The following is a 21,311-nucleotide window of genomic DNA, read 5'->3' on the forward strand; positions in this document are numbered from 1 at the left end:
TTTTTGTATTCTGTGGTTATGGGGGGACATTATGCAATGATCCATAGATGATAAGAGAGCTCAAGGTTAAGGAATCCTTAGGGAACAGTGATCACAATATGATCAAGTTCACTTTGAAATTTGAGAAGGAGAAACTAAATTACAATGGCATGAGAGGGGAACTGCTCAAGGTTGACTGGAAAGGGACAGTAGCCAAAAGGACAGCAGAGCAGCAATGGCTGGAGTTTCTGCAGAAAAAGAGGGAAGTGCAAGACAGATGTATTCCAAATAAGAAGAAATTTCAAATGGAAGAAAGACACTACCGTGGTTGACCACTGAAGTCAGAGTCAAAGTGAAAACAAAAGAGAGGGCATACAAGGAAGCCAAAGCTAGTGGGAAGATGGAGGATTGGAAAACTTTTTCAAGCTTGCAGAAGGAAACTAAGAAGGTCGTTAGGAAGGAAAAGGTGAATTATGAAAGGAAGCTGGTGACTAATATCAAAGAAGATACAAAAAGCTTTTTTTAAGTATATAAAGGGTAAAAGAGAGTTGAGGGTAGATATAGGACCAATAGAAAATGATGCTGGAGATGTTGTAATGAGAGACGCAGAGATGGCAGAGGAACTGAATGCGTATTTTGCATCAGTTTTCACAGAAGAAGACATCTGCAGTATACCAGAAATGAAGTAGGTGCAGTGAAAATTATGACCTAGAAGGTGTTCAAGAAGCTTAATGGTATGAGGGTAGATAAATCTCCTGGACTTGATAGAATGCACCCTTGGGTTCTGAAGGAGGTAGCTAGAGAGATTGCAGAGGCATTAACAATGATCTTTCAAGAATCGATAGGTTCTGGCATTGTACTGGATGACTGGAAAATTGCAAATGTAACTCTGCTTTTTAAGAAGGGTTGGATGCAGCAAAAAAGAAACTATAGACCTGTTAGCCTAACATCAGTGGTTGCAAGTTGTTGAAATTGATTGTTAGGAATAAGATTACGGAGTACCTGGAGGCACAGTACAAGATAGGGCAGAGCCAGTATGGTTTCCTGAAAGAAAAATCCTGCCTGACTAATTTACTGTAAATTTTTTTGAGGAAATTACAAGAAGGGTAGGCAAAGGAGATGCAGTAGGTGTCGTGTATTTGGATTTTCAGCAGGCCTTTGACAAGGTGCCGCACATGATGCTGCTTAGCAAGATAAGAGCCTATGGAATTATAGGAAAGTTACTAGCATGGGTGGAGCATTGGCTGATCAGCAGAAAACAGAAAGTGGGAATAAAGGGACCGTACTCTGACTGGTTACCAGTTACCGGTGGGTGAGTGTTGAGACCACTGCTTTTTACGATGTATGTCAACTATGAGATCTTTGGCTAAATTTGCCAATGATACAAAAGTAGGTGGAGAAGCAGGTAGTGTTGAGGAATTAGAGAGCCTGGAGAGAGACTTAGGCAGTTTAGTGGAATGCGCAAAGAAGTGGCAAATGATGTACAAAATTGGAAAGTGTATGGTCATGCACTTTGATGGAAGAAATAAACGAGCAGACTATTATTTAGATGTGGAGAAAATTCAAAATGTAGAGATGCAAAGGGATTTGGGAGTCCTTGTGCAGGATAATTTTAAGGTTAACCTCCATGGTGAATCAGTGGTGAAGAAGGCAAATGCATTGTTGGCATTCATTTGTAGAGGTATAAGGTAAGTCCACCCTTGGAGTATTGTTTGCAGTTTTGGTCTCCTTAAATTAGAAAGGATATACTGACATTGGAGAGGGTTCGGAGAAGATTCACGAGAATGATTCCAGGAATGAAAGGGTTACCATATGAGGACCATCTGGCAACTCTTGGACTGTATTCCCTGGAGTTCAGGAGAATGGTGGTGGGGGGGGGGGATCTCATAAAGACATTCTTTATGTCAAAAGGCCTGAATAGATTAGATATGGCAAAGTTATTTCCAATGATAGGGGAGTCTAGGATAAGAGGGCACAACTCTGTCCATTAAGAATGAAGATATGAAGAGATGTGGTACCTCCAGTGGCTGTGGAGATCAAGTCATTGGGTGTATTTAAGGCAAAGATAGATAGGTTCCTGTTTAACCTGGGCATCAAAGGGTATGGGGAGCAGGCAGGGGAGTGAGGATGACTAGAAGAATTGGATCAGCCCGTGATTGACTGGCAGAGCAGACTCAATGGGCCAAATGACCTACTTCTCCTATATCATATGGTCTTATTATCTGGTAGATGGGGAAAGTTATTCAGACATGTGCTCAAAGATTCGTTAAAGATTCGTTGAACAAATGTCACAGCTCCACTGACTGCCAGAAGTATCTGCCCCATAACCACTCAAAGTGTAGCAGGAATATTCAACTTGGTATCAACAACCTCAAAGCCATAAATGGGAGCACACAGATGCACTGTATGAGTGATGGGATCAGGTTACTATTTCATAGGCTATTCTTCCCACCTCATCAGATACCTTGCCCATGTCTGGTAGAGTTTGCAGATCACACATTGACTTTATTTGCCACCTCAGGACTCTCAACACTGGAGTAGAAGTAGGTCATCATCAGTCTAATGGGAAACTTTAAGAAGAATGGTTTAAATTACCTTTTAGGGAGAAAAAGTACCATTACATGTAATATTAGGACATGCAATTGTGCCTATAATAATTAACATCTGTGGGAAGTCCTCTAAGAAGATGAAATCACTTTTTTAATGTTGTGAAATTTGTTTTATATTGGGGGAATAATATTTAGCTGGTCATAAATTTTTGAAATAGCTTGCTACAGCTGAAGATTTACACTTTTAAAGTGCAATTATCATCCTGAGAGGATTTTTCCATTGTTATTTTTTAGTATTATATAAACAAACATTCACTGATGAATGACCTTTGTATTGAAGTAGGTAGATGTGGAGAAGAACTATTAAATTTTGGATTGTCTATTTTGTATTTTTGATACCTTTTAGAAACTAACAGAAGAAAAATATGAAGTTGAAAAATGCACAGAAGAGGCAGCCATCATTGTGCAAAATACTAAAGAACCCAAGTTGACACTGAAAATTGTTCTCAGTTCACCAGCAGTCAGGGATGAAGTGGAAAAGAAACAAGATGGAGGTATATTGATCGCTGTTTTCATATATATTACTGTTTTATGCTTGCTGTAAGACTTCTGTGGTCTTGCAGAGCAGGTGTAAACACAAATTGAAAATAAATTTTGCAGTTTCAGGGTTTAGCTGGAGAAAATCTTTGAATATTTTTCTTTTTAAATAATGAAAAGCAGAAGGTTCTTTATCCAGAGTTTCAAAGATAATTTCAAATTAAAAAATGGATATTTAAATAATATTTATAGAAAATTAAGTAAAATTATTGACTATTTGTATATATAAACTTTATGGAATTTTTAGCTTTATAATTAATTACCTGTCTACTGCATGCTCACAGAACTTGTTCTGACCACAGAAGTGTCCTAAGATATTGCAAATATGTTAAGTATACATGACCCCATCTCAGTGTTGCAAAAAATTATAAAATGTACTTCTAGGTCCAACTGCGAAATGTGTCAAATTCTAATCATATTTAAAAATATTGTAGTGGTTAATTTTTTTATTTGTGTATGTGGGGCAGTAGCAACTTTTAACTAATTCTTCTAACAAACCATTACTAGTACTTGTATTCAATGGTTTGAGCATTGCACCCCATCACAGTTGTTTTAGTCCTAACCACATATTGTCAAACTTTGTAAGATGTCAGTGGATTGAAAGTATTTCATGTGATGTGGTCTTACAACTCAGTGGTTTAATTTAAGTAGTATCAGCATCCTTCTAACGAACACACACAAAATGCTGGAAGAACTCAGCAGGCCAGGTAGCATATGAAGGTCCTGCTGAAGGGTCTTGGCCTGATACATTGACTGTACTCTTTTCGATAGATGCTGCCTGGCCTGCTGAGTTCCTCCAGCATTTTGTGTGTGTTGCTTGGATTTCCAACATCTGCAAATTTTCTCTTGTCTGTGTCAGCATCCTTCTACCTTTTTTGAAAAATAAGTTGGAATTGCACTCATGAGATTGGCCTCATTCTGCGCTTGGCAAGCGTGTGTGAGATTGAAAATTACACTGTTCTTATGAGTAGCTACAACTTTGGAAAACAAGGATTAAAACTTCAAAGGGTATACAGTGTCCATTTATTTAAAATGCATTGAAGTTGTTAACAGCACTGAGATTGGGTAAAGAAAAATGGCTGGTCAGAATAAAATATTGTTAATTTTTTTATTGTTTACTTATAGGCTTTCATTTTGGTTAGTCTGCAAAGCGTGTCAATGATAGTTTATGAGTCTTACTGGACAATGTCAGACCTTTGACCAACTGGCCGCTCTCTGTCATGGGAATGGAGGCAGCTGTGCCCACCTGGGCAGGAGGGGACTCCCTGTTGCTGTTCTCCCTATTTCTAGACTTGCTACAAGTCCCTTCAGTAATTTAATACTGTTCAGCAAGAAATTGTGGTATAAAACAATGCACGGTATTTTGAAATAAGCTCCATTGGTAACAGCCAGCTGATTGAAATATTTATTAATTGCCATCTGGAATTTCCTGCCTCACAGTATGCTATATAGTCACTAATCAGCACTCAAAGCAACGTTAGCTGAAGGGGACTTACTCAGCTGTGTACATTTTGTCTTACTTGAATGATTCATGTGCATTCATGCCCTGCTCTCTACAATCTCGGTGTTTGGTTGAGGGAAGATGGGTAGGGGTAAGGGAGAGGGTGGGGGATGCTGTGGTTTGGTGATAAATCTTCATGTTACTTGTGCTATTGCATATTTTTAAAAACTTGAGATGAGCAGGTTCTTGACACCCACCATGTGACTTACAATGACAGGGTTTGAAATAAATGTATTGACCACACACAGAATTTTAGCTTTGTTTTCAGTTAGTTATATTACAATTTTTCTCTTGACCAAGACTTTAAGATTGTTCTTTCATCATTTGAAATGTCAAATTTATAAATCTTCCAAGACCCCAATATTGACTCTGATTGATGGTGATTTGGTTCAGTCTGCCCGAAATGTGGATTCTGTGTCAGTAGTCTTTGCAGTGGCTATACACATCACCTTCTCTGACTAAGTGAATCTAGCAGCTCTTTTGACCAAAACTGGTTTCATATATCGTGGATTTGATTTGTTGGCACCATAAGCCATGGAGCAATCTACTTATTTAAACTACTTCAATTTCTACATTAGAAGCTTACGTTCATTTCAAACTCAAAATTGTACAGGGCATGAAGTGAATACATGAGTGTTGTTAAAAGGGACTTTGGTGCAAGTCTACCCCATTCACTGCCTGCTCTTTGTCCCCTATCCTTATCTTTTTTTCTGTAGAACTTGCATGTAAAAGATGACTGACTGCAAAAAAAAATGTAATCTATGTTTGGATAGAGGTGCCCTTTAATGTAATCAAACACATGCCAAAAACTTTTTAAACAAATTGAAACTTCCTAGTAATCACCATGTTAATACCCCAAGAGCATCAGAATTACTTGAAACTATATTTAAGTTTAGAAATAAAATGATTTAAAATAATGAAATATCGTGGTGATGTTGATGTGAGATTTTGTAATCGGGTTCATTGTAACAGAATTACATTCATGAAAATTTGCCCCTGCAGACAGTCATCCTTTATGCTGTCTAATCCAGTGTTTTAGACTATTAACCACCCATCTACAGCAATTTATCTTTGTATCCCTTGTGTAAGAAATATTGTACTTTATGGCAGATGTTTTTGATGCTTTTCAAGGCAGAAACTCCAGTTGTTGGAAATACCTGAAACCATTGTCATCTTATACAAATTTCATTAGGGGTTAACTGCCATAATAAGTTTCTGTTACATTTTAATACCTTTGTTGTAGGTGCCAAATTCATTCATATGATCATAAGTGGCTGAAAGTTTTGGTGAAAATTTTGTTGGAGAACAAGTTATTGCACAGATGGCACTTGCACAAGGAGTTAAAATGATAGGGCCATACATAGTTAATTTCTGGTTTCCTGGGTCTTCAGCATCATGGAAGGATGAAATTGGAGTGGAACTTTAATGTGTAATTACATGAGCTCTTACAATTCTGATCTGCTAAAGCTGAGAGATCAGTGGGATTGAATGCAAGTTGACCTAAATGTTTGGAAGCAGGTACGATTTACTTTTCATTGCAATTCACTGTTTTAGTTTCAGAATTGCCCAGAAAACCAGAAATTAAAGAGGCCTGGCTAACAGTCAACAAAAGTATCTGCTGTGTGGTATAATTTGTTGTGTTCTGCATTTTAAATAAGTCTCAGAATCATATTCTCTGCAGTTGATATGCCATTGATTCGTATCCCGAATGAATGCCTTTTGCTTCTGTCTCACATGTTCACGTTACTGTAAATGGCTGTTGTAGTAACCACAATGCACTATTAAACCATTAAAATTTCTGGGAGCCTTGTTTGCCTAGGATGCTGCCACTCCCTAGTACTGAATGACAGAAACCCCTTGGTCAAACTGTATCTGTCTTCTTATTCCATTCACCAGTAGAAAATTTTGCGATGAAAGATCCAGCGGACTTATTGGACAGGCAGAAATGCCTAAACGCCTTGGCGTCTCTGCGACATGCCAAATGGTTTCAGGTTGGCTACTTGTTCTTACCTTGTTGTTATTGTAGCCTTATGAGGTTTAAATGTTAAAAACATTTGTTATATTAAAACATTGAATGTTATTAATTTGTTCGTAGCTTTGGTATTTTGCGCAGTTTAAGCTCAGTCAGTTTACTATATTAGGTAGTTAGTTTCCTTTTACTAGTTATCATGAGGCTACAAAAGCAATTGTTAAAACTTTATACTTTCTTGTACATGAAATCTGCCATTCTAGAGGATCTGTTCTATGTAAATATTCTGTTTTGTTTGCATGGTAATTTATTTTAAGTTATTGAAGAATGCCAAGGTGCTATGTAATGTGTAGTTGTGCTAAGCAGATGACATATCACAACAATTCTGTATGTTTTAGGCAAGGGCAAATGGATTAAAGTCATGTGTAATTGTGATTCGTATTCTGCGTGATTTATGCAACAGAGTACCCACATGGGGACCATTGAAAGGATGGGTAAGTTTAAATATGGACTGTTATCTTGTCAAACTAAATGGTACAGGTACATTAAGAACTCTGCATTTTATGTGTTTCATGTCTCTTGTTCTCAGATGAAGGAATTTTGAAAAAATACAGGAAATACAATGTAAACTTCTGAATTTCTGCCAAGTGAAAACAATTTTTAAAAAATCAGAATATGGATTAATGCTAATCACTTTACATGTTAATTAAGGCTTTTTTCCCCACCATGAAAGTTTATCTCTTATTGCTAACAAGCTTTACATGAATTAAACTGATATAAAAAGTATTTGTGACACATGGATATTAAATTAAGTTTGAACATCTTTCATGTAATCTAAATACAGCAAATTTGGGTTAATTGGGACACATGAGGACCAGTAGATATAGCCCAATTAAATGCCTGCCCCAATTAGCCAAAGTTTCATGGAAATAGTTAAAAAGGTATAAAAAGACAAACTTCTGTTTAACTGAGTAACAAATTATGCATTTAAATTAAATACAGAACAATTTAGAATATTACCAATAATTACTACAGTATTATAATACTGTGTATTGGTACTTAATAGTTATTGACGAAGGAATTCATGCAAATGTACGTTGCCATATTATTTTGATTGACAATAAATGAACAAAATCAGCATAGACAGCTAGTGCAGATAATGGTCCATCCTCATAAATCCTTTCAACAATTGCATCTTGCTTCATTTTCATTGTAACATTCAAGATGTTTGTCAATACCTTCAAATTCTTTGTAATTCCTAACTTGCTGAAGTAATGAATTTGTTTCATTTCACTCAAGGCCGTTTCCAGCACCTCTAAGCCTGAATGCAAAGTGAGCAAAACAGTTGTGAATTGTCTTGCTGCTTATTTCTCACCAACTATCAGTGACAAAAATCACTGCTGTTTGAACACAAACACACGCAACTGATGCTACTTTAAAAATGCTCACACACTCTAAGCAAGGTGTAGTGTCTGATGGCACAAGTGCACATGACTGATGCTAGTTAGAAATTGTTCAGCAACAGTCTTCTATCACAAATAAGCACATAGTCTCCCAATTAAACAAAAGGAATCCCAGATATTTTCTCGATTTAGTTTTTGTTCTTTAAGAGTTTGTCGCAAATAAACGGCTGCCCTAATTAACTGATGGCCCAATTAACCTGAATCCACTGTATTAAGTTTGAACATTGTTCATGCAATCAAAATATATAACTTCGTTTGAAAAAATAATAAGCTTTACCTTTCCCTTTGGATATTACTGATATATTGTTCCTATTACATTTAGCCTCTAGAGCTTATTTGTGAAAAAGCCATAGGTACTAGTAATAGGCCATTAGGGGCTGGTGAAGCCCTGAGACGTGTAATGGAGTGCTTGGCATCTGGGATTCTTCTACCTGGTAAGTGTCTCAAATAACAATTAGCAAAAAAGTTATTTGCCAATTTAATATATTAACAATGATCACTGTGCTGAAAATTGACAATTATTTTAAATATATTTAGTTTCAAGTTAATACCCTTTTATGAAATACTTGTTCAGAACTTGATTAAAAGTCAGGTAAGATACATAACATTAACTCTTGGAAAAATAACAAATACAGTAATTTCTCCACTCTTGTTCTAGTTAAATGGTTATTTGTCACATTAACTAAATTGAGTAATTTGATAGTAAATGTAATCTACTGTTTGCAATGCAAATTGTTTATTTACTGTCTAGGTGGTCCAGGATTGCATGACCCTTGTGAAAAAGAGTTAACTGATGTATTGATCTCAATGACTTCACAAGAAATGGATAATATTACTCATAGTGCCCAGGTATGACTTTTTTAGATAATTTACTTTTGAACAGTCATAAAATAGTCTTGTGGGAGTGTCAGGAAGTATTTCCCCTCATCTTGGAAGAATGACTTCTTTCTGAGAGTGGCAATACTCAACCTGTCAGTTTGTGTAAAAATTTATAATGGGATAATTTGAATCATAGAGTTATAGAGTATTGCAGCACAGAAACAAGCCATTCAGCTCAATTGGTCCATGGTGACCACAGCAACCTCCCATCCTCCCTGCAGTTGTCCACGTTCAGCCCATAACCCTTCCCACCATGCACCTAATCCAAATGCCTCCTAAATGTTGCATTTGTACCCCCATCAATCATTTCCTCTGGCAGCTCATTCCAAGTACTCGTTACCCCCTCTGTGTAAAGTTACCTCTAGGGTCTCTTTTAAATCTCTCCCCTCTCATCTTTTATCTGTACCATCTATTTTTTTGAGTTTCCAACATTGGGGAAAAACCTATCACCATGCACCTTATCTATATATTTCATGATATTATAGACTTCAATGAGGTCATCTCACATTCTCCTGTGCTCTGGGGAATGAAGAACCATAATAAATTGATTTTTATAATGTTAAAATAAGTCTTGTGTATCATTTTATTGAAGTTCTTGTGTTTCAAGCAGAACGGACCCATACAGTATTTCTGTTAGTGCTCATTTTTAAAAATGGAGCAAGACAGTGAACTAAAATTCCTGCTGCTGGTAAACTTCTACATCCAAGTCCTGAGAAGCATCTTGGGTGAAATCTTCCTAGTCTGTTGGTGGTGTGGCTGAAGACACATTCATTAGCATTTTCAATGTATCATAAGTGGGTTATACCCCCTGGTTTTTCTTTGCTATCTGCCTATATTAGCGACATACAGAGTTTTGGAGCTTTGTCAGAAAGACGAAATGGTTACAACCCAGTCCATTATGGGGTAAAGTCCTCCCTGTCATTGAGCACATCTACATGGAGTGCTGTCACAGGAAAACAACATTCCTCGTCAAAGACCCCCACCATCCAGGCCATGCTGTCTTCTCACTGCTGTCATCAGGATGGATGTACAGAAACCTCAGGACCCACACCACCTGACACAGTTATTACCCCTCAACTACCAGGCTCTTGAACCAGAGGGAATAGTTCTTTCAATTTCACTCAGTCTAATGCTGAACTGTTCCCACAACCTAAGGACTCGATCTTCATAGTAATACACACAGAATGCTGGAGGAGCTCAGCTGGCCAGGCAGCATCTAAGGGAAAGAGTAAACAGTCAGCATTTCAGGTGGAAACCCTTCATTAGGACTGATCTCATGTGCTTGATATTTATTGATTATTTATTTAATAATATTATTTTGTTTGTTTTTTTATGTGAATGCTCCCAATAAAATGAATCTCAGGGTCGTATATGATGACATATAAGTACTCTAATAATAAATTTACTTTGAATTTTTTTTTACTTTGACCCGTGGGAATGGAGCACTACTTTCCTTGCCTATTCATAGACATGCATCTACACCATGAGTATTTAAGTGTCAAGCAGACATAAAAGTTCTGTGGATCCCTCGATAAACATATTGAATATCCTTGAACAACTTCCATTTGATATACACTATCCTAAAGTTAAATTTTTGAATAACTCTCAAAAAATTTAAATTGTAATAACAGCACAGGCAGTATCTATGGAGAGGAATAAACAGTCGATTTTTCGGGTCTCAGCGCAAAACATCGACTGTTTATTGCCTGACCTGGTGTTCCTCCAGCATTTTGTGTATGTTGCTCAAGTTTTCCAGCATCTTCAGAATTTCCTGTGTTTATGAAATTGTATTTACCTGTATCTGTATATTTTGTCTTTACAGCATGCACTTAGACTTATGGCTTTTGGTCAGATCTACAAAGTACTGGAGATGGACCCTCTTCCATCAACGAGATCCTCACTTCAGAAATGGTCTCGATCATTGAGTGAGCGAGATGGTAGGTAGATTTCATAGTATCAAATAAACACATTGAATTGAAATTCTGCTAGTTTGGGTTAGTCTTTTTGTTTCACTTCCTGTGATATTAGTGTAATTGCACTGAAGTTTTGGAATGCAGATTGCAGTCAGTGCAAATTTATGATATTTAAAATTCATGATATTTAAAATTCAAATACCACAAAACCTTTATAATCCCAAGTGATTTAATCACTTTGGGGAGGTACCATAAACAAAACTAGTGCAGATAAGTACCTGGACCAGATAAACTACACCCAGGATTCTGAAAGAGATAGCTGAATTATGTGAAGGCATTATTAATGATCTTTCAAGAAACACTAGATTGTGGAATGGTTCTGGAGGACTGGAAACCTGAACCAGAATCAGATGTAGTATCACTGGCATATTATGTCATGAAATTTGTTAACTTTTTAGGGAAAATTGCAAATGTCACTCCACTATAAAAAGGAGGGAAGGAGAAGAAAGGAAATTGTAGGCCAGTTAGTCTATCTTCAGTTGAAGTCTATTATTAAGGATGAGGTTTTGAGGGGTACTTGGAGGCATTTGACAAAATAGGCCAAAGTCAGCATGGTTTCCTAAAGGAGAAAACTTGTCTGACAAATCTGTTTGAATTCTTTGAGGAAATAGCAGGCAGGATAGACAAAGGAGAATCAGTGTATTTTCTCCAGTCCTGCCAAAGAATTTCAGCCCGAAATGTTGGCTCTGCTCTTTTCCTAGATGCGGCCTGGCCTGCTGAGTTCCTCTTGCATTTTGTGTGTGTTGCTCGGTGGATGGTGTTTATTAGGATTTTTAGAAGGCCTTTGATGAAGTGCCGCACATGAGGTTGCTTAAGAAGATAACAGCCTATGGTATAACAGGACAGATATTAGCAGGTTAGATTAGCTGACTGGCAGGAGGCAAAGAGTAGGAACAAAGGGGGCCTTCTCTGGTTTTCTGTCAGTATCTAATGATGTGTCGCAGGGGTCAGTGTGGGACACTTCTTTTCACGTTATATGTCAGTGATTTGCATGAAGGAATTGATGACTTTGTGGACAATACGAAGATAGATGGAGGGCTAGTGCTGAGGAAGCAGGGTGTCTGCAGAAGGACTTAGATTGGAAGAATGGGCAAAGAGGTGGGAGATGGAATATAGTTTAGGGAAGTGTATGGTCATACACTTAGGTAGAAAGATTAAAAGCATGGACTATTTTCTAAATGGGGAAAAAGTTCAAAAATCTGAGGTTCAAAGGGACTTGGCTGTCCTCATGTAGGATTCCCTAAAGGTTAAGCTGCAGGTTGAGTTGGTGGTAAGGAAGGCATATGCAACGTTTGCATTCATTTCGAGAGGTCTGGAATGCAAAAGCAAGGATGTGATGATGAGACTTTATAAGGTCTCAGCACCAGGGAGGAAGGCAAAAGAAAGGAAATTATAGGTTAGTTAACCCAACCTCAGTGGTTGGAAAAGCATTGGAGCTTATTATTAAGGATGAAGTTTTAAGATACTAATGATGAATTAAGGCAAAGTCAGCATGGTTTCTATAAAGGGAAATCTTGCCTGACAAATCTATTAAGAGTTCTTTGAGGAAGTAAAAAGCAGAATGGACAAAGGAGAGACAGAGGATTTTATTTACTTGGATTTTCAAAGGTGTTTGATAAGGTTCCACACATGAGGCTGCTTAACAAGATAAAATCCTATGGCGTTACAGGAACGATACTGGCATGGATAATGGAACAGCTGACAGTCAGGAAGCAGCGAGTGGGAATAGAAGGAGCCTTTTCTGGTTGGCTGCCAGTGACTAATGGTGTTTCTCAGGGTCATATTGGGACCACTACTTTTCATATTATTCTCAGTAATTTGAATAATGAAATTGATGGCTTTGTGGCAAAGTTTGGAGATGATGCAAAGATAGGTGGATGGGTAGATAGTGCTGAGGAAGCAATGTAATTGCAGCAGGACTTAGACAAATTGGAAAAATGGGCAAAAGAGTGTCAGATGGAATACAGTGTTGGGAAATGTATATAATGCATTTTGGTAAAAGGAGCAATAGTTCAGCCTGTTATCTAAATGGGGAGAAGGTTCAGGTATCAGAGGTGCAGAGGGACTTAGGAGATCTCATGCAAGACTCCCAGAAAGTTAATTTACAGGATGAGTCTGTAGTAAAGAAGGCAAAAGCAATGTTGGCATTCATTTCAAGTGGAATAGAACATAAGAACAAGGAGATAGTGCTGAGGCTTTGTAAGACACTAATCAGGCTGCACTTGGAGTATTGTCAACAGTTTTGGGCCCCATATCTCAGAAAGAATATATTGTCATTGGAGAGAGTCCAGAGGAGGTTCACGAGGATGATTCCAGGAATGAAGGGGTTTACATATGAAGAGCATTTGATAACTTTGGGCCTGTACTCTCTGGAATTTAGAAGACTGCGTGGGAATCTCATTAAAATCTGCATGCATGTTGAAAGGATGGATGTGGAGATGATGTTTCCTATAGTGTGGGAGTATAGGACCATAGGGCACACTCAGAAGAGAAGAACATTCATTTAGAACAGAGATGAAGAATATTTTCTTTAGCCAGAGAGTAGTGAATTCATTGCCACAGATGGCTGTACAGACCAAGTCATTGGGTATATTTAAGATGGAGGTTGATAGGCTCTTGATTAATCAGGGCATCAAAGGTTACAGGGAGAGGGCAGGAAAATGGGGTTCAGATGGATCATAAATCAGCCATGATGATAAATCAGCCAGTGGAGCAGACTCAATGAGCCAAATGGCCTAATTCTGCTCCCATGTCTTATGATCTTATTTTGATCTCATCCTCGATCCATAGATATATGAAACTTCTGATGAATATTCCAAATTTTTTAAGTTATTGACTGTAACCAAAGACCCTGAAGAATGCTGAGCTGATTGGGAAATTCCAAATTTGTTGCTGAGTGCTTAAAGCTTTAGTTATGGATCTGTGAATCCAAGCTTTCAGCTTATTTTTTTGGCATTTGGGTATAGAGATACAAAACACAAAGCTGGCAAGAATTCCAGTATTCACTCAACCAAAATCTTATTCATGATAAGTTCCCATTTCAAACAGGTAATGTGGTTATACTTGCTCAATGTTTTGTGAGCCCTACTGAATAAAATTAATTATGCTTTATGCTAGCTGATACCTGTTACTTTCAGTCATTAATGATCCAGAGCTAATTAGTGATGTAATTTCTCAAAGTTGATAACTGTGTTTCCATTTAATGTCCCTTGGAATATTTAAAAACAGTTGCAAGAGTGGGATTTTTTACTTCTCATTTTAGAACTAGGCCACCACAGGAACGAACCCTTCAGCCAGTGTCAATATCAGTGTCAATTGCAATGCCAAAATGAAATTAATTTAATTTGTATTTTTTTTTCAGGATTGTTCAAATACAATTTTATATCCAAAATACATATTGTTTGTGTGTATGTGTGTGTGTGTGTGTATATAAATAGGGCCAGTAACCACTATAGAAAAACTTTTCAGATGGGGAGAAGCATACTCAAGAGAAAAGAGGAGAGAAGAATTTGGGCAGCCTGTCACCACAGAGCAACTGTGGACTGTCCCCAGTTATAGCCCACACTCATTGAGCCAGCAAACTGCTACCATGAACCCATTATCTTGGTATCCTGCAGCTGTACACCTTGCCCTAGCCTGCCCAGCACCAGTTCTCAGAGGCAGCCTCTCTGCACCAAGCTGTTGGTAATCCATTGTTGAAGGAGAACTGAATCAGAATCAGGTTTATTTTCACTGATGAATGTTGTTAAATTTGTTGTTTTGTGGCAGCAGTACTGTATAATGCATAAAAATTAATAAAAATAGTGCAAAAAGAGCAAAATAGTGAGGTGTTTATGGTTTTTTCAGACTGTAAGACACGAGCAGAATTAAGCTATTCAGCCTATCACAGCTGATTTATTTTTCCTCTCGACCCCATTCTCTTGCTTTTCCACTGTAACCGTTGACACCCTTACTAATCAAGAACCTATCGCCCTTCGCTTTAAATATACCCAATGACTTCGCCTCCACAGCTGTCTGTGCCCATGCATTCCCAGATTCACCAGTCACTAGCTAAAGAAATACCTCCTCATCTCAGTTCTTGCATTCTGAATCTGTGCCCTCTGGTCCTAGACTCCCCCACTATTAGAAACATCTTCTCCACATCCACTCTATCTATTAATAGATAGCTTTCAATGAGTTGCCCTCTCGATCTTCTAAATTCAGGTTCGTGGACCATTCAGCAACCTGATGCTGTTCCTAAAATACTGAGTGTCTATCTTAAGGCTCCTGTATCTTCTCCCTGATGGTAATAATGAGAAGAAGGCTTGACCTGAATGATATGAGCATGGGTTTATATCAGATCCTTGGCACCCAGGTTGCTAGTATTGCAGTGGAAGACAAGGGAAAGGCAGAGGTGAACAGCAGTTTCCAAGCACAGCAGCACCACCACTAATGCATCTCTCTTTAATAAGTTGACACCAATGGTTTACTGAAATTTGGAATATTGATGAAACTCCCAGTTTTGAAAAAAAGAAGATGCAACATTGAAATCATATTAGCCTTCACAAGAATGATCCATAAATATTTTAAAATAACAGCTTCCGAATATTATAACAGTTTACTTACAAGCAATATTTATGTGAATAATCAGAAAAATTCATATCTCAGCTCAGCAGTATATCATAAACAATTTTGTCTTTCATCTAAAAATGTCTAGCAAAGAAAAATGCTTTGGGTTGTTTTTCAGGACCTCTCTCGGCACCTTTGAAGAGACCGTATGAAGATAGTATGGGAGATGACAAAGATCCAAACAAAAAGATGAAAAGAAACCTGCGGAAAAGTAAGCTAATAAAAAAGGATCTGGAGCTTTCCTGGCATATATGATGCATAAACTCTTCTCGGGCTTCCCACCGACATTTTTATGGCAAACTCTGCCATACCACCAGACTATGCATGCCTAGGCATCATCCCTGATGAAGAAGATGGAATTTGTCTTTGAAGCATCTGTTAAAATCAACACTTGTACCCAGCTGGAAGCCCGAGAAGAGTTTATGCGTCAAGTAAACTAATGTCCAAAGCATCCAGACAGTGCTCAATTCCTGAGCTTTTCAGTTTCTTTTTTCGAACCTGGAGGTATACATAATTATGAGGGGTATGAATGGGAAAATACAGCAGTTTTTTTTTCTGCTGAGATTGGAAAAGCTAGAACTAGAGGTGCTAGGTTAAAGGTGAAAGATGAAATACTCAAGGGGAACTCAGTGGGTGGTGCCAGTATGGAATAAACTGCCAGGGAAAGTGGTTCAATTTCAGTATTTGAAAAATGTGGATAAATATATGTGAATAAATATACAGATGGGGAGTGTATTGAGGACTGTGGTCCAGGTGTGGTCCGATGGGAATAAGCAGAATAATAGTTCAGCCTGGATGAGATGGGTTGAAGGGCCTGTTTCTATGCTGTAGTATTCTGTGACTAGATTATTTATCATCTATTTCACAATTTTCTTTGTTCTTCCCATTTACTTTTAACGTAACTTCAAGTGTTGAGAGCCTTATTATATGAATTCCAGTTTTGAAAATCTATCTCAACCAACTTCATTTCAATTCTGAGTTTTGGGATACTTCCTTGGCATGTGGAATTCTTACTTGTGTTTATTAGTGCTTCCACTAGTAAGCGAGCCCTGAACATAAGTGTTACTTTCTCAGTGGGCATAAGTGTGTCTAGAACAGCAAATGAAAGGAGTTTCTTATGGTTATTTTTCAAATGCTTTTTGGCTATTCTGTTCCTGGCAGGTTCAGACATATTTAGAGCCATTACATTTCAAAAAACTATAGGCCAAACAAATTGGTTTTACTTAGCAGAATCAACATTCTGCTTTCTCAGCACATTCTTCAGTGTTTTAATGCATCCAAAATTTAAAATGTATCACTTATATTGTCCTCAGTGCACATGTATGTGAAATGTTTGTCCTGGAATCTATCTTAGTTTCCAACTTATTTTTCAATCTACTTGGTTTTGTTTGAATCCTTTAAATATTACAAGTATTATTATTTTTCATGATTGTGAAAATTATTACTGGCTTTCTTGCTAAACTTATTCTTTTGCTAAATGATCAACCCAACATTCTTCATTACACAGATTCCTGAGATAGTATTTTTGTTATCTTCCCCAAGTTCTCTGAAGGTCATTAAGCTCCATATAGTATCCTGAGTATTAAGTGTTCTATTTATTTTTAATAATAGCAAATCAACATCTTACACCTGTTACTAAACAATGCTGACATACTTGGAGTTAGTTAAGAGTGTTTTCATATAAAGACATTTTTTTGTTTAGAAATATATATATATATATATATATTTTTTCATTTAAGTAGCATTCTTTATGCCGTTAAAATGGAGTGTGAAACCTTAGACGCTTCCATTCAAAATACAAAATATACAGTAACATTATGGAAAATTTGATGGGATGGGTGGGGGTGGAATGCATTAATCCGAGAAGTATATTTTCAAGACAAAATGATCTATTAAATGGAACGATTGGAGAAATGGCTGAACCTTACAGACTAAGGAATGTAGGAATTGTGAATTATGTCCTGTCATACCACTGTTTTTCCTCAAATTATCTTCAGTTGGGGGAGCGACGTGCAGACGATGGAAATTTGAAATAAATACAGAAAGTGCTGGAGGTAGTCAGCAGGTTAGTCTGATTTGTGAAGGGATAATCCATTGGTGTTTCAGATCAATGACCTTTCGTCTGAAGTGGAAGACTGAGAAAGCAAGCAAATTTTCAGTTTCAGAGTTAGAACATAAGAAAATATGACATAGGAGCAGAATTAAGCCATTTGGCCTATCAAGTCTGCTCCACTATTCAATCATGGCCTATCTTTTTTTTCCCTCCTCAGCCTTCTCCCCATAACATTTGATGTTGTGGCCAATCAAGAACTTTATCAATCTCCACCTTTAATGTATCCAATGACGTGACCGCCGCAGCTCCCTGTGATAACAAATACCACAAATTCACCATCCTCTGGCTAAAGAAATTTCCCCGTATCTCTGTTTTAAATGGATGCCCCTTTATCCTGAGGCCATGCCCTCTTGTTTAGACACCCCCATCATGGGAAACCTCCTTTCCACATCTACTCTGTCTAGGCTTTCGACATTTGAAAGATTTTGGTGAGATTTCCCACCCCCCCCCCCCAATCCTTCTGAATTCCAGCTTGTACAGGCCCAGAGCCATCAGACACTCTTCATATGATAACCCTTTTATTCCCAGAATCATCCTTGTGAACCTCCTGTGAACCCTCTCCAATGCCAGCACATCATCTCTGAGATAAGGAGCCCAAAAATGTTAACAATACTCAAGGTGAGGTCTCACCAGTGTCTTATAAAACCTCTGCAACACATCTCTGCTCTTACATTCTAGAACTCTTGAAATGAATGCTAACATTGCATTTGTCTTCCAGACTCAACCTGCAAGTTAATCTTTAGGGTGTTTGCACAAGGACTCCCAAGTCCTTTTGCATCTCAGATTTTCAGATTTTCTCAGAAAATAGTCTGCATGTTTATTTCTTCTACCAAAGTGCATGACCATGCACTTTACAACATTGTATTTCATTTGCCAGTTTCTTGCCCATTTTCCTAACCTGTCTAAGTCTTTCTGCAGCCTTCCTATTTTCTCAACACTAATTGCCCCTCCACCAATCTTCATATCGTTTGCAAACTTGGCAACAAAGCCTATCTATGCCATCATCTAAATCACTGATATACAGCATAAGAAGAAGCAGTCCCAACACCGACCCCTGTGAACACCACAAGTCACAGGCAGTCAACCAGATCCTTTTATTCCCACTTGCTGCTTCTTACTAATCAACCAATGTTCTAACTGTGCAAGTAACTTACCAGTAACTTTGCTCTTAACTTGGTAAACTGCCTCATATGTGGCGCCTTGTTCAAAGCCTTCTGAAAGTCCAAATAGACAATACCCACTGCATCCCCTTTATCTATCCTACTTGTAATCTCCTCAAAGAATTCCAACAGTTTTGTCAGGCAAGATTTTTCTTCAAGAGAACCATACTGACTCTGCCCTGTCTTGGTCTGTGACATTAAGTACTCCATAACCTCAACTTTAACAAGTGACTCAGAAACGGAATCTGGTTTATTATCACTTCCCAACCACTGTGGTGAAGCTAACTGGCCAATAACTTCCTGTCTGCTGCCTTCCTCCTTTCTTAAAGAGTGGAGTAACATTTTCAATTTTCCAGTCTTCTGGTACCATGCCAAAGTCCAATTATTTTTGAAAGATCATTGCTAATGCCTCCATACTCTTTTCCACTACCTCTTTCAGAAGGCTAGGGTGCCGTTCATGTGGTCTGCGTACCTTATGCATCTTTAGGTCTTTCAGCTTTTTGAGCACCACCTCCCTTGTAATAGTAACTGTACTCACTCCTCTTCCCTTACACCCTTCAATATCTGGCACACTGCTAGTATCTTCCACAGTGAAGACTGATGCAAAGTACTCATTCAGTTCATCTGCCATCTCCTTGTGCCCTGTTATTATTTCTACGGCTTCATTTTCTAGCTGTCCTATATCCACTTTGATATTTTTTGCTAGCTTGCTTTCATATTTCATCTTTTCTCTTCTAATGATTCTTTTAGTTGCTCTTTGTAGATTTTTAAAAACTTCCCAATCCTCTATCTTCCCACAAATTTTTGCTTTGTTGTATGCCCTCTCTTTTGCTTTTATTTTAGCTTTGACTTCCCGTGTCAGCCACTGTTGTACTGTTTTAACATTTCCTTGATTTTGGAATACATCTCTCCTGCACCTTCCTCCTTGTTCCCAGAACTTCAAGCCATTACTGCTCTGTTGTCATCCTTTCCAGCGCTCTTTCTAATTTACTTTGGCCAGCAACTCTCTCATACCACTGTAATTTCTTTTACTCCACTGAAGTACTGCAATGTCAGACTTTACTTTCTTCCTATCAGATTTCAAGTTCAACTGAATCATATCAAGTTCACTATCTCCTAAGGTTTCCTTTATCTTAAGCTCCCTAATCGCCTCTGATTCATTACATAACACCCAATCCAGTATAGCTGATCTCCTAGTAGGATCAATGACAAACTGCTCAAAAACATAAGAACATAAGAAATAGGACCAGGAGTAGGTCATCCGACCCATCGAGCCTGCCGCGCCATTCAATAAGATCATGGCTGATCTGTCCGTAAACTCAGCTCCATCTACTTGCCTTTTCCACATAACCCTTAATTCCCTTACTGTGTAATAACCTATCTGTTTCTTAAATATATTTAGTGAAGAAGCCTCAACTGCTTCCCTGGGCAGAGAATTCCACAGATTCACCACTCTCTGGGGTAAACAATTTTTCCTCATCTCTGTCTTTAATCTTCTCCCCTGAATCTTGAGGCAATGTCCCCTAGTTCTGGTCTCACCTACCAATGGAAACAACTTTTCTACTTTTATCTATCCTTTTCAAAATTTTGTATGTTTCTATAAGATCTCCTCTCATTCTTCTGAACTTCAGAGAGTATAGTCCCAGGCAACTCAATCTCTCCTCATAAGTTAACCCCTTCATCTCTGGAATCCACCTGGTGAACCTCCTCTGCACTGCCTCCAAAGCCAGTATATCCTTCCTCAAGTATGGATACCAGAACTGCACACAGTACTCCAGGTGTGGCCTCACCTGTTCCCTGTATAGTTGCAGCATGATCTCCCTGCTCTTGAATTCAATCCCTCTAGCAATGAAGGCAGAAATTCCGTTTGCCTTCTTAATAAGCTGTTGTACCTGCAAGCCAACTTTTTGCGATTCATGAACAAGCACTCGCAAGTCCCTCTGCACAACAACATGCTGCAATCTTTCACTATTTAAATAATAATCTGCTCTTTTATTATTCCTTCCAAAGTGGATGATCTCGCACTTACCAACATTGTATTCCATCTGCCAGACCTTGGCCCACTCACTTAACCTATCTATATCCCTCTGCAGACTCTCCACATTCTCTGTACAATTTGCTTTTCCATTCAGTTTAGTGTCATCAGCAAAGTTTGCTATGCTACTCTCAGTCCCCTCTTCCAAATCATCAATGTAAATGGAAAACAGCTGCAGGCTCAGCATTGACCCCTGCGGCACCCCACTCATCACAGACAGCCAACTGGAGAAGCACCCATTTATACCAACTCTCTGCCTTCTATTGGTTAACCAATCCTCCATCCATGCCAACATACTTCCTCCAACTCCATGCATCTGTATCTTATTTATAAGTCTCTTGTGCAGCACCTTATCGAACGCCTTCTGGAAATCCAAGTATACGACATCCCACCTGTTCCCCTCTATCCACTGCACTCATTATGTCCTCAAAGACCTCCAGTAAGTTTGTCAAACAGGACCTGCCCTTTCTGAATCCATGCTGCGT

At 38.2% G+C, this 21,311-nt stretch overlaps 1 protein-coding gene across 5 annotated transcripts in view; it reads left to right on the forward strand.

Moving 5' to 3' along the window:
• strbp (spermatid perinuclear RNA binding protein) overlaps nt 1–21,311 on the forward strand; it is a 247,529-nt gene that overhangs the window by 176,302 nt on the left and 49,916 nt on the right. For 4 of the 5 annotated variants that reach the window (XM_059993948.1, XM_059993953.1, XM_059993952.1 and 1 more), the window contains 7 exons: nt 2,935–3,082; nt 6,523–6,617; nt 6,994–7,089; nt 8,381–8,492; nt 8,810–8,907; nt 10,760–10,874; nt 15,637–15,729. In XM_059993948.1, the coding sequence (XP_059849931.1) occupies nt 2,935–3,082; nt 6,523–6,617; nt 6,994–7,089; nt 8,381–8,492; nt 8,810–8,907; nt 10,760–10,874; nt 15,637–15,729 (757 nt within the window). The remainder of the gene's footprint in view (nt 1–2,934; nt 3,083–6,522; nt 6,618–6,993; nt 7,090–8,380; nt 8,493–8,809; nt 8,908–10,759; nt 10,875–15,636; nt 15,730–21,311) is intronic. The other variant, XM_059993951.1, reaches the window with a different exon arrangement.

This window comes from Hypanus sabinus, chromosome 18, assembly GCF_030144855.1.
Source record: "Hypanus sabinus isolate sHypSab1 chromosome 18, sHypSab1.hap1, whole genome shotgun sequence".
Lineage (NCBI taxonomy): Eukaryota > Metazoa > Chordata > Chondrichthyes > Myliobatiformes > Dasyatidae > Hypanus > Hypanus sabinus.